This window comes from Scyliorhinus canicula, chromosome 16 (assembly GCF_902713615.1).
Source record: "Scyliorhinus canicula chromosome 16, sScyCan1.1, whole genome shotgun sequence".
NCBI classification, from domain to species: Eukaryota; Metazoa; Chordata; class Chondrichthyes; order Carcharhiniformes; family Scyliorhinidae; genus Scyliorhinus; species Scyliorhinus canicula.
This window is the reverse complement of record NC_052161.1, coordinates 79,294,294-79,307,561: the sequence shown is the minus strand read 5'-3', so window position 1 is coordinate 79,307,561 and position 13,268 is coordinate 79,294,294. Positions and strand designations below refer to the sequence as shown.

The window sequence follows — 13,268 nt, the reverse complement described above, 5'->3', positions numbered from 1 at the left end:
TGTCCCTTTAAGAAAGATTTTTGTCTTATCACATGGCTTCAGTGATGTGGGTGAAGCTGTGCCTGTGAGGTTTGTTTTTGCTTTCGCTTTCACATTTGGCTGCTGAGAACAGAAGTGTTTGTCCTGTCTTTCTATTTTCATTCCAAATATCTGTTCCAGTAACAAAGCCATTGATTATAACTACCTGCTTTAGGTAACTTAAAATGTATAGTTTGCTTTCCGGAAGGGTTTAAACCTGCTGGTGAGACAGGGTCAGAATCTCAGGGGAAACAAGTCTTATTCAAATGGGAATTCAGAGATCTGGGCCACATCCTTGAATAAGTTTTTTTTTTGGTTTATGGGATTTTGTTTTTGAATTGGAACAGGTAAGGGGGAATTCATTAAGCATTATACATAGATTACTGCAGCTGTAGGGTATCTTTATGTTTGTAATTGATAAAAATTCTTGCTGTGTGTTCATATATAAAGTGTTCTTAGAATAAAGCTTATTTTGATTATTAAAATGTCTAGGATGACTGTTGAATAACACCTGAAAGGTAGGCTCTTGTGCTCATCCTAACCAAATTCAACATAAAAAGTTATAGGTCAGGTCAACTCCATAATACAATTTGGAATTTTCAAACCCTGGCCCATAACACCTCCTACAATGCAGGAGACGACCATTTGGCCCATTGCGTCTTCACCAACACTCTGAAAGAGCACTCTACCAAGGCCCACTCGCCCGCCGTACCCCACCTCATCTGCACATCTTTGGACTGTGGGAGGAAACTGGAGCCCCAGAGGAAATCCATGCAGACACAGGGAGAAAGTGCAAACTCCACACAGTCACCCAAGGCCGGAGCTGAAATCGGGTCCCTGGCGCTGTAATCGGGTCCCTGGCGCTGTGAGGCAGCAATGCTAACCACTGTGCCACCATGATGCTGTGGAACTATTTTATAAGGTTTATACCATGAGGAGCAGGGACTCCAACATCAGCAGTCTCTTTCTCCCCAGCCACATATTGCTCCACAAGGTAGAGGGATGAACATAGTTCCAGTTTGAAAGAGACAATACCTCAAAGCACAGGATCAGCACAACCCTGAATTTCTTTGCTTGCGGTTCTGCTTTGACATCTTCCCGAGTTCCAGCAAGTCATCTCCTTCCTCCACCCATTCCCTTGGTTCCACTTCGACGATTTCATGGCCTCTCCTCTCAGCATCCAGTCTTCCCAATGCCAATTGGAAAGAGTCTTCATTGCCTAACTAACCGATTCTTAACCATCTGTCAAAGAAGCCTTGTCACACATCGCCAACACTTTTTCTAACCAATAAACAAAACCAGGCAAGAGAAGATGAAATCAGAACAATTTTTTAATGCCCCATTGTTTTTCTCCCAGGTCCGCAGTATCCTTTATTTTTAGTCCTTTACTTCAATTCCTGGAGACTGCAGTTTGCAACCCCTACATGGACTAAATGAGGCAAGTACACAGATTAAAAGGAGACGCTGGGCAAACATGGACAAGAAAGGAATAGAAGGGTTTGCTAACTGGAGGAGGGGGAAGAGAGGTTCGTGGAACACAAGCACTGGTAGAGATCAGTGCAGCGGATGGCCGATTTTTGGGCATTACATTCCAGATGACCAGGCCCTGTCGATATTAATCCTCCACACAAGCAGGCAGCAACATGAAGATTGGACAGGACAGCTGATGTGGCCTTGCACTCAAGGGACAGATCTCTTTGGTAGATGTGGCACCCATTTGGACAGAGGGATAGTAGCCACTGGAGCACATGATTCCTGCACAACACACAGAAGATTTGGTACTAACAGGACAGAATTAGAAAATGCAATGGTTTTCATTTGAAGTTATGCTCTGAAGAAATCTGCATCAAAATCCCTGGAAGTTTACTGTTACCATCCAGAGAACGAGGAATTGATCATAATAATTGTTCCCAGAACAGAAACAATCTCAAGGACATATCTACAAATATTCACAAAGGTTTACTGCAGCATCAATTGCCAGAGTTTACAATTATTAGTGTTTAAAAATGCACATTCACCAAATATTTGATCAAAGAAACCTCATCAAGAAGTTATATTTGCACACATGATGAACAGATTGATAAAACATTGATACATAAAGTTAACAGACAACTGTTGCCGCCAATAATAGGTCCAATTTTTTGCCCATATTAAACTCATCTTTGCCCCTTGGAGCTGGTGTGCAGGAACGGAAACAGGATATCTAGCCCGGTGAAATGAGGGGGGTGCAGCGGAAGACAGCAATAATGTATGCATACCTAAAAATACAAAGCATGCTGATGCTGAATTTTAATGTTCATCACCATCAATTGCTGAATTAAATAATAATAGTTTAGTGTACACATCTGACCAGAGCTGTGCCCACTGTGGAAATGTTCTTATGATTAAGAGTCCTAGAACTGTGACACTGGATTTGATAGTCCGAATTAACATCCTGAAATGTCCTCAGTTCAGATGAAGAACTTGTCTCATGAGCTCGTAGGTGGTAAATGCCACAGCCTGAGATGGGATACAGCGGATGTAATTGAGAGTGAGGCCCCGGTACAGGCCTTGCTTTATACCATGCATCTTGTAGACATACTTCAGTGTTTTACTCATTGTGCTAAAGGAGAAAAGGAGGTTAAACAGGAAATTATTCACTGTGTAAATACACCAGTGTCACAAGCAGAATCACAGAAGAAGCCCTTCGGCCCATCAAGTCTGCACTGACGCATGAAAAACATCTGACCTGCCTGCCTACCTCGCCCCATTTGCCAGCACCTAGCCCATTGTCTTGAATGTAATACGTGCCAAGTGCTCATCCAGGTGCTTTTTTAAAGATCTGCCGCAACCCACCTTTACCCTTCAAAACAACAATACCGTTTTGGATGCTGTTGAGGGGAATGACTTACCGGGGGGGGGGGGGGGGGGGGGGGGGGGAGGCCCTAGCGGTCAGGTCTCTGGCACTGAGCCTGGCTCTGTGGCTCAGAAGGGATGGGGGAGAATAGAAAAGCAATAGTGATAGGAGACTCAATGGTTAGGGGAATGGATAGGAGAATCTGTGGTCACAAACGAGACTCCCAGAAGGTATGGTGCCTCCCGGGTTCCAGGGATGTCTCGGATCGTATCTACAGGGTTCTTAAGGGGGAGCAACCAGAAGTCGTGGTGCACATAGGCACCAATGACATAGCTAAGAAAGGGATGAGGATCTAAAAAGTGATTTTAGGGAGTTAGGTTGTAAGCTAAAGAGCAGGACAAGCAGAGTAGTGATCTCAGGATTGCTACAGGTGCCACGTGCAAGTAAGACAAGGAACAGAGAGCAAGTGCAGCTGAACACGTGGCTACAGGGCTGGTGCAGGAAGGAAGACTTCAGATATGTGGATCATTGGGATATCTTCTGGGGAAGGTGGGACCTGTACATGAAGGACGGATTGCACCTAAAATGGAGGGGCACCAATATCCTGGGTGGGAGGTTCGCTAGAGCTCTTCGGGAGGGTTTAAACTAGTTTGGCAGGAGGGTGGGAACCAGAGCTATGGATCAGAGAATAGGGTAGCTGTTGAACAGGCAGAAATAGCATGCAGCAGATCTGTGAGGAAGGATAGATAGTTGATAGGGCAAAGTTGCACGCAGTGGATTGGGTTAAAGTGTGTCTGTTTCAATGCAAGGAGTGTCAGGAATAAGGGAGATGAACTTCGAGCATGGATCAATACTTGGAACTACAATGTTGTGGCCATTACAGAGACATGGATTTCACAGGGGCAGGAATGTTTGTTAGATATTCCTGGGCTTAGATGTTTTCAGAAGAATAGGGAGGGTGGTAAAAGAGGAGGGGGAGTGACACTGTTAATTAGGGAGTGCACCACAGCTGCAGAAAAGGAGGTAGTTGAGGAGGGTTTGTCTACTGAGTCAGTATGGGTGGAAGTCAGAAACAAGAAAGGAGCAGTCACTTTATTGGGAGTTTTCTATCGACCCCCCAACAGCAGCAGAGAGATAGAGGAACAGATTGGGCGGCAGATCTTGGAAAAGTGCAGAAGTAACAGAGTTGTTGTCATGGGTGACTTCAACTTCCCTAATATTGACTGGAACATCCTTAATGCAAATGGTTTGGATGGAGCAGATTTTGTCAGGTGTGTACAGGAAGGATTCCTGATTCAATATGTAGATAGGCTGACTAGGGGGGAGGCCATACTGGACTTGGTGCTGAGCAACGAACCAGGCCAGGTGTCAGATGTCTCGGTGGGAGAGCATTTCGGTGACAGTGACCACAACTCCTTGACCTTTACCATAGTCATGTAGAGGTGCTGCGAGTGCTGGATAGTTTTGTCCCACTGAGACGAGGAAGGAATGGTAAGGTGAAGGAGCCTTGGATGACAAGAGAAGTGGAGATTCTGGTCAAGAGGAAGAAGGAAGCTTACGTACGGTTGAGGAAGCAAGGATCTGACTCGGCTCTAGAGGGTTACAAGGTAGCCAGGAAGGAACTCAAAAATGGACTGAGGAGAGCTCGAAGGGGGCGTGAAAATGCCCTGGTGGGAAGGATTAGGGAAAATCCCAATTAGGCGTTCTACACTTATGTGAGAAATAAGAGGATGATCAGAGTGAGAGTAGAGCCGATCAGGGATAGTGGAGGGAACTTGTGCTGAGAGTCTGAGGAGATGGGGGAGGCCCTAAATGAATATTTTGCTTCAGTATTCACTGGAGAGAGGGACATTGTTGCTCATGAGAACAGTGTGAACCAGGTTAATAGACTCAAACAGGTTGATATTAAGAAAGAGGATATGCTGGAAATTTTGAAAAGCATCAGGATAGATAAGTCCCCTGGGCCTGACGGGATATACCCAAGGTTGCTATGGGAAGCAAGGGAGGAAATTGCTGCACCGTGAACGATGATCTTTGCGTCCTCACTCTCCACTGGAGTAGTACCGGATGATTGGAAGGAGGCATTTGTTGTTCCCCTGTTCAAGAAAGGGAATAGGGAAATCCCTGGGAATTACAGACACATCAGTCTTACGTCTGTGGTGAGCAAAATATTGTAAAAACATAGTTTGATTAAAGATAGTCAGCATGGCTTTGTGAGGGGCAGGTCATGCCTCACAAGCCTCATTGAATTCTTTGTGGATGTGACGAGAGACATTGATGAAGGTCGGGTCGAGCATGTGGGGTACATGGATTTCAGTAAGGCATTTGATAAGGTTCCCCATGGTAGGCTCATTCAAAAAGTTAGGGGGCATGGGATACAGGGAAATTTGGCTGTCTGGATACAGAATTGGCTGGCCGAAATAAGACAGTGAGTGGTAGTGGATGGAAAATATTCTGCCTGGAGGTCAGTGACCAGTGGTGTCCCGCAGGGATCTGTTCTGGGTCCTCTGCTCTTTGTGGTATTTATAAATGACTTGGATGAGGAAGTGGAAGGGTGGGTTAGTAAATTTGCTGATGACACAAAGGTTGGTGGAGTTGTAGATAGTGTTGAGGGTTGTTGCAGGTTGCAACAGGACATTGACAGGATGCAGAGCTAGGCTGAGGAGTGGCAGATGCAGTTCAACCTTGATAAATGTGAAGTGATTCATTTTGGAAGGTCGAATTTGAATGCTGAATACAGGGTTAAAGGCAGGATTCTTGGACGTCTGGAGGAACAGAGGGATCTTGGGGGCCACGTACATAGATCCCTCAAAGTTGCCAACCAGATTGATAGGGTTGTTAAGAAGGCGTATGGTGAGCTGGCTTTCATTAACAGGGGGATTGAGTTTAAGAGCCGTGTGGTTTTGCTGCAACTTTATAAAACCCTAGTTAGACCACACTTGGAGTATTGTGTCCAGTTCTGGTCGCCTCATTATAGGAAGGATGTGGATGCTTTGGAGAGGGTACAGAGGAGATTTATCAACATGCTGCCTGGACTGGAGGGCATGTCTTATGAAGAAAGGATGAAGGAGCTAGGGCTCTTCTCACTGGAGCGAAGAAGGCAGAGAGGTGACTTGATAGAGGTGTACAAGGTGATGAGAGGCATGGATAAAGTGGATAGCCAGAGACTTTTCCCCAGGGTGGAAATGGCTGTCACAAGGGGACACAATTTTAGGGTGATTGGAGGAAGGTATAGGGGAGATGTCAGAGGTCGGTTCTTTACACAGAGAGTGGTGGGTGTGTGGAATGCACTGCCAGCAGAGGTGGTGGAGTCAGAGTCATTAGGGACATTTAAGCGACTCTTCGACAGGCACATGGACAGCAGTAAATTGAAGGGGTGTAGGTTAGGTTGACCTTAGATTAGGATTAATGGCCGGTACAACATCGTGGGCTGAATGGCCTGTACTGTGCTGTACTGTTCTATGTTCTACTACCCTCCCAGGCAGTGCATTCCAGTCTCCACCCTCAGGGTAAAAAACCTTATCCTCAAATCCCTGCTTAACCTCCTGCTTACCCTTCAACTAAGGGGAACAACTGCTCCTATCCACCCTGTCCATGCCCCTCATAATCTCATACACCTCGATCAGGTTGTCCCTCAGTCTTCTCTGCTCCAGCAAAAACAGCTCAAGCCTATCCAACCTCTCTTTATGTGCTTGTTAGGTGAATTGGACATTCTCCCTTCGTGTACCCGAACAGGCGCCGGAATGTGGCGACGAGGGGCTTTTCACAGTAACTTCATTGCAGTGTTAATGTGGCCTACTTGTGACAATAAAGATTATTAAAAAATGTTCCATCCCAGGCAACGTTCTGGTGAATCACCTCTGCACCCCCACCAGTGTAATCACATCCTTCCTATAATATGGCAACCAGAATTGCACACAGAACTCCAGCTGTAGCCTCACCAAAGTTCTGTACGACTCCAACAATTTAAGTTTCCTTGCTGAATTAACCAGATGGTTACGGCCATTGAGGAATCTTTGTAATGATTAATATTGGCTACGGACTGTTAGTTAAGTGTCCTTTCCCCATAGGAGGTGGAGGGAATGAGAGAGAGTGACCACTGGACATTGGTCAATGAGTTGGATGGCATTTGGATAACATGGCTCAGGTCTGAATCTTTCCCAATTTTTAGCATCTCAGTTGATGAAATAGAAGAACGCAAATAAAGCCACCAGGAGGCGATCTAAATAGATGAATGTATTCAAGTAGGTTTCACTCCTATAGTCTTGTGCTAATCTCTCTGAACACTCTGAGCCTTGGAAAGCTGGCCTAATTTGTGAAGCTGCATTCTCAGATTTAGACTGAATTTTTCTTTCTGCTTTTTGTGCGGGATTCTAGTATCTTATACATTTTCTGTTCCCCGTCTCTTGCATTCAAACATTAAAATTGAACTAAAATAAAAGCAACAGACTGCAAGTGCCAGAAATCTGAAATATAAACAGAAATGCTGGAAATACTCAGCAAGTCGGGCAGCATCAATAGAGAGAGAAACAGAATTAATGTTGAGACCCGCATGAGTTGATGTTCCAACGAAAAGTCATACTGGACTTGAAACATTAATTCTGTTTCTCTCCCCAAAGATGCTGCCAGACTTAGAAGAATCAGAGAAACCCTATATGTACAGGAGGTGGTCATTCGACCCATCAAGTGTGCACTGACCGTCCAAAAGAGCACCCGACCTAGGCCCACTCCCCCGCCCTAACCCCATACCCCACCCAAGCTGCAACCTTTTGGGCATGAAGGGACAATTTAGCATGGCCAATCCACCTAACCTGCACATCTTTGGACTGTGGGAGGAAACCGGAGCACCCGGAGGAAATCCACGCAGACACACGGAGAACGTGCAGACTCTGCACAGACAGTGATCCAAGCCCGGAATCAAACCCGGGACCCTGGCACTGTGAAGCTTTAGTACTAACCACTGTGCTACCATGCTGCCCTAGTGGCCGTGGGTTTGGAAGCTGCTGTGAAAGGAGCCTTGGTGAGTTCCTGCAGTGCATCCTGTAGATTGTACACACTGCTGTTACTGTGTGGTGGAAGGAGTGGATGTTGAAGGTGCTGGAGAGAGTTCCAACCGAAAAGCAGGCTGCTTTGTCCTGGATGGTGTCAGGCTTCTTAAGTATTGTTGCAGCTGCACTCATCCAGGCAAGTGGGGAGTATTCCCACTCCTGGCATGTGTCTTGTAGGTGGTGGAGAGTCAGGAGGTGAGTTACTTACTGTCGAATTCCCAGTCTCTGAGCTGGGCCACAGTATTTATGTGGCTGGTCCAGTTCAGCTTCTGGTCTAGCGTAACCCCAAGGATGTTGATAGTGGGGGATTCAGCAATGAGAATGCTATTAAAGATTGTCTAATTGTGTGGCAAAGAGGAGGAACGAGAATCTCGTCATATCACATTCCCCTACCATTATTAGAAACGTCTTTGTACATTAATAGATTGTACTTACACATATTTATCAGCTTCAATCAGAATGGAGCCTAACTGCATTCGCCTCCGAGCCACATCAAGAGGGTATCTGCAACATAAAAATTCAACACGATCCATGAAAATATGTTAGAAATATTTCCGCTGAAAATGAAAAAAGTGTTAATGATAAGGTTTGTCCATAAGCAGTTTTCCAAAGCTTATATAAAACTATTACCAGGTCCAAATTGGTGCTCGGGCCAGGGCTGGCCTTGCCGCCCGGGCCAGAGCTCGCCTTGCTGTCCGGGCCAGGGCTGGCCTTGCCGCCCGGGCCAGAGCTCGCCTTGCTGTCCGGGCCAGAGCTCGCCTTGCTGTCCGGGCCAGGGCTGGCCTTGCCGCCCGGGCCAGGGCTGGCCTTGCTGTCCGAGCCAGGGCTTGCCTTGCTGTCCGGGCCAGGGCTGGCCTTGCTGTCCGGGCCAGGGCTGGCCTTGCTGTCCGAGCCAGGGCTTGCCTTGCCGCCCGGGCCAGGGCTCGCCTTGCCGCCCGGGCCAGGGCTCGCCTTGCTGTCCGGGCCAGGGCTGGCCTTGCTGTCCGAGCCAGGGCTTGCCTTGCCGCCCGGGCCAGGGCTCGCCTTGCCGCCCGGGCCAGGGCTCGCCTTGCCGCCCGGGCCAGAGCTCGCCTTGCTGTCCGAGCCAGGGCTTGCCTTGCCGCCCGGGCCAGGGCTCGCCTTGCCGCCCGGGCCAGGGCTCGCCTTGCCGCCCGGGCCAGGGCTCGCCTTGCCGCCCGGGCCAGGGCTTGCCTTGCCGCCCGGGCCAGGGCTCGCCTTGCCGCCTGGGCCAGGGCTCGCCTTGCTGTCCGAGCCAGGGCTTGCCTTGCCGCCCGGGCCAGGACTCGCCTTGCCGCCCGGGCCAGGGCTCGCCTTGCCGTCCAGGCCAGGGCTCGCCTTGCCGTCCAGGCCAGGGCTCCCCTTGTTGTCTGGGCCAGGGCTCATCTTGCCGCCTGGGCCAGGGCTCACCTTGCTGCCCGGGCCAGGGCTCGCCTTGCCGCCTGGGCCAGGGCTCACCTTGCTGTCCGGGCCAGAGCTCACCTTGCCGCCCGGGCCAGAGCTCGCCTTGCCGTCCAGGCCAGGGCTCCCCTTGTTGTCTGGGCCAGGGCTCATCTTGCCGCCTGGGCCAGGGCTCACCTTGCTGCCCGGGCCAGGGCTCGCCTTGCCGCCTGGGCCAGGGCTCACCTTGCTGTCCGGGCCAGAGCTCACCTTGCCGCCCGGGCCAGAGCTCGCCTTGCCGTCCGGGCCAGGGCTCGCCTTGCTGCCCGGGCCAGGGCTCGCCTTGCTGCCTGGGACAGGGCTCACCTTGCTGTCTGGGCCAGGGTTCGCCTTGCTGTCTGGGCCAGGCCTCGCCTTGCCGCCCGGGCCAGGGGTCGCCCTGCCGTCCGGGCCAGGGCTCGCCTTGCTGCCTGGGCCAGGGCTCGCCTTGCTGCCTGGACCAGGGCTCGCCTTGCTGCCTGGGCCAGGGCTCGCCTTGCCGCCCGGGCCAGGGCTCGCCTTGCCGCCCGGGCCAGGGCTCGCCTTGCCGCCTGGGCCAGGGCTCGCCTTGCCGCCCGGGCCAGGGCTCGCCTTGCTGTCCGAGCCAGGGCTTGCCTTGCCGTCCGGGCCAGGGCTCGCCTTGCTGTCTGGGCCAGGGCTCGCCTTGCCGCCTGGGCCAGGGCTGGCCTTGCCGTCCGGGCCAGGGCTCACCTTGCCGTCCGGGCCAGGGCTCGCCTTGCTGCCTGGGCCAGGGCTCGCCTTGCCGCCCGGGCCAGGGCTCACCTTGCCGCCTGGGCCAGGGCTCGCCTTGCCGTCCGGGCCAGGGCTCGCCTTGCTGCCTGGGCCAGGGCTGGCCTTGCCGCCCGGGCCAGAGTGACTGCGACTTGAACAAATACGAGCTAATCTGAGAGCCAGCACGGATTTGAAAAGGATAAATCTTGTTGATTATTTTTGATGAGGTAACAAATACTGCTCTGTTAGGGAGTATCTAATTCTATACACCTGAAGACATTAAACTAGATTCCACATAAGAAACTGAAAAATTGAAGCACATGAAATGGAGATAAACGGCTTGAATAGAAAATTGGCCAGGAGGTGGAATAATGGATCTGTGCTCAATTTGGCAGAAAAGGACAAATGGTTTTCCCCAGGCTGGGCACAAAGCTTTTCAGTATATTTATTATATATAATATATTTGACTTGGGTAAAAGGCTCGAGTGAACTTCCGGTGATGTCATGCAAGAGCAAGACATACAAAAAGTGACTCCTGTCAGGGTCTTTGTTTGTGATTTCTTTTACCCGTTTTTTCAGGGCATTTTGGTGTCCACACCCAGTTAATTGATCTGGTGAACTCCCGCCCAGTGGAGGCATGTAGAAATTGTCAACGAAGAAGCCCAAGGCGAAGGGCTCAGGGGGGTAGCCCCTCAAAAAAACTTGCGGGAGGGGGTGGTGGGGTGGCTGCCACGCAGCAGAGCAAGGAGATAAATGTGGCAGGGGGATGGGAACCAATGCAGGAAGTCAGAAGGTAGTAAAACAGGGACAGAAACAAAAGGCCGGAAGGGGGAAAGTGTAAGGCAGAGGAGCCATAGTCAAAAATCAAAAAGGGCGACAGTACAAGGTACAGTGACTATGGGGAGCTCAGTGAATAGGCCCAGTAATACTAAAAGGAACAAAACGGGAAGTAAAAACATAAATGGTCAGCGACGCGGAAGGTTGTTACATGAAGGTATGGGTTCAACGACAAGGAAAATTAGGAGAAAAGTTAAGAGGAAATATAACTTAGGAGAGGTTACTGATCGAGGTGTTAAGATTCAAAACAGAGTTGAACGTTATTATGATGCCGGCGGTGGAAGGGGAGGCGGAGATAGTGGTGGCGCTAGATGCGGAGAAGGCCTTTGATAGGGTCGAGTGGGGGTACTTGTGGGAGGTGCTGGAATGGTTCGGGTTTGGGGAGGGGTTTGTCAGTTGGGTGAGGCTGTTGTATGAGGCCCCGATGGCGAGTGTGGCCACGAATGAGGGGAGGTCGGAGTATTTTCGACTATACCGAGGGACGAGGCAGGGGTGTCCCCTGTCCCCCCTACTTTTTGCGCTGGCAATTGAACCTCTGGCTATGGCGCTGAGGGAGTCGGGGGATTGGAGGGGGCTGGTCCGGGGTGGGAGAGGAGCACCGAGTGTCAATCTATGCGGATGACCTATTGTTGTATGTGGCGGACCCGGTGGGGGGAATGCCGGTGGTGATGGGGATTCTCCTGGAATTTGGGGATTTCTCAGGGTATAAGCTTAACTTTGGGAAAAGCGAGCTGTTTGTGGTACACCTGGGGGACCAGGAGGCTCCCACTGAAAAGGGCGGAGAGGAGCTTCAGGTACTTGGGGGTTCAGGTAGCCAGGAGCTGGGGGGCCTTGCATAAGCTAAACCTCACAAGGCTGGTGGAGCAAATGGAGGAGGAGTTTAAGAAGTGGGACAAGTTGCCGCTGTCTTTGGCGGGTAGGGTACAGTTAGTCAAGATGACGGTACTCCCAAGATTTCTGTTCCTGCTCCAGTGCCTCCCCATCCTTATCCCGAAGGCCTTTTTCAGGCGAGTTAACAGGAGCATTACGGGGTTTGTGTGGGCACACGGGACTCCAAGGGTGAGACGGGTGTTCTTGGAGCAGGGCAGGGATGGGGGGGGGGCTGGCGTTGCCCAACCTCTGTCGGTATTATTGGGCTGCCAACGCAGCGATGGTGCGTAAGTGGGTAATGGACGGGGAGGGGGCGGCATGGAAGAGGCTGGAGATGGCATCCTGTGTGGGTACGAGCCTGGAAGCGCTTGCAACGGCGCCGCTGCCGCTCCCTCCGACAAGGTATATCACGAGCCCGGTGGTGGCAGCTACCCTCAAGATTTGGGGGCAATGGTGGGGGCCTCGATGGGGTCCCCGATACGGGGGAACCACCGGTTTGTTCCGGGGAGAATTGATGGCGGGTTTCTGAGTTGGCACAGGGCAGGTGTCAGGAGGCTGGGGGACCTGTTCATAGACGGGAAGTTTGCGAGCCTGGGTGAGCTGGAAGGGAAGTTCAGGCTCCCCCCAGGGAACACCTTTAGGTACATGCAAGTAAGGGCGTTTGTCAGGCGGCAGGTGGCGGGGTTCCCCCTGCTGCCGCCGCGTGGGGTCCAGGACAGGGTGCTCTCGGGGGTATGAGTTGGAGAGGGGAGGATCTCGGAAGTGTACTAGGTGATGCAGGAAGTAGACGAGGCCTCGGTGGAGGAGCTGAAAGATAAATGGGAGGAGGAGCTGGGTGAGGAGATTGAGGAGGGGATGTGGGCGGATGCCCTAGAAAGGGTGAACTCCTCCTCTTCGTGTGCGAGGCTTAGCCTCATACAGTTTAAGGTACTGCATAGGGCTCATATGACCGGGACAAGGATGAGCCGGTTTTTTGGGACCGAGGACAGGTGTATTAGGTGCTCAGGGAGCCCAGCAAACCATGTCCACATGTTTCATAGATTTCATAGATTTCATAGAATTTACAGTGCAGAAGGAGGCCATTCGGCCCATCGAGTCTGCACCGGCTCTTGGAAAGAGCACCCTATCCAAACCCACACCTCCACCCTATCCCCATAACCCAGTAACCCCACCCAACACTAAGGGCAATTTTGGACACTAAGGGCAATTTATCATGGCCAATCCACCTAACCTGAACATCTTTGGATTGTGGGAGGAAACCAGAGCACCCGGAGGAAACCCATGCACACACGGGGAGGACGTGCAGACTCCGCACAGACAGTGACCCAAGCCTGAATCGAACCTGGGACCCTGGAGCTGTGAAGCAACTGTGCTAACCACTGCTGGATGCTGGAATCTATCATCAAAGAAGAAATAGCGAGGCATCTGGATGGAAATTGTCCCATTGGGCAGACGTAGCATGGGTTCATAAAGGGCAGGTCATGCCTAACTAATTTAGTGGAATTTTCTGA

The 13,268-nt window shown here is 50.9% G+C and overlaps 1 protein-coding gene across 3 annotated transcripts in view; it reads right to left on the bottom strand.

Annotated features, from left to right (window-relative positions):
* Nucleotides 1–1,331: 1,331 nt before the first annotated feature.
* slc25a16 (solute carrier family 25 member 16) overlaps nucleotides 1,332–13,268 on the bottom strand; it is a 105,128-nt gene continuing 93,191 nt past the window's right edge. For 2 of the 3 annotated variants that reach the window (XM_038821931.1, XM_038821933.1), the window contains 2 exons: nucleotides 8,338–8,406; nucleotides 1,332–1,773 (listed from right to left, as the gene is read on the bottom strand). In XM_038821931.1, the coding sequence (XP_038677859.1) occupies nucleotides 1,521–1,773; nucleotides 8,338–8,406 (322 nt within the window). In that variant the 3' untranslated portion in view covers nucleotides 1,332–1,520. Of the gene's footprint in view, nucleotides 1,774–1,958; nucleotides 2,621–8,337; nucleotides 8,407–13,268 lie in introns of those variants that run through there. The other variant, XM_038821932.1, reaches the window with a different exon arrangement.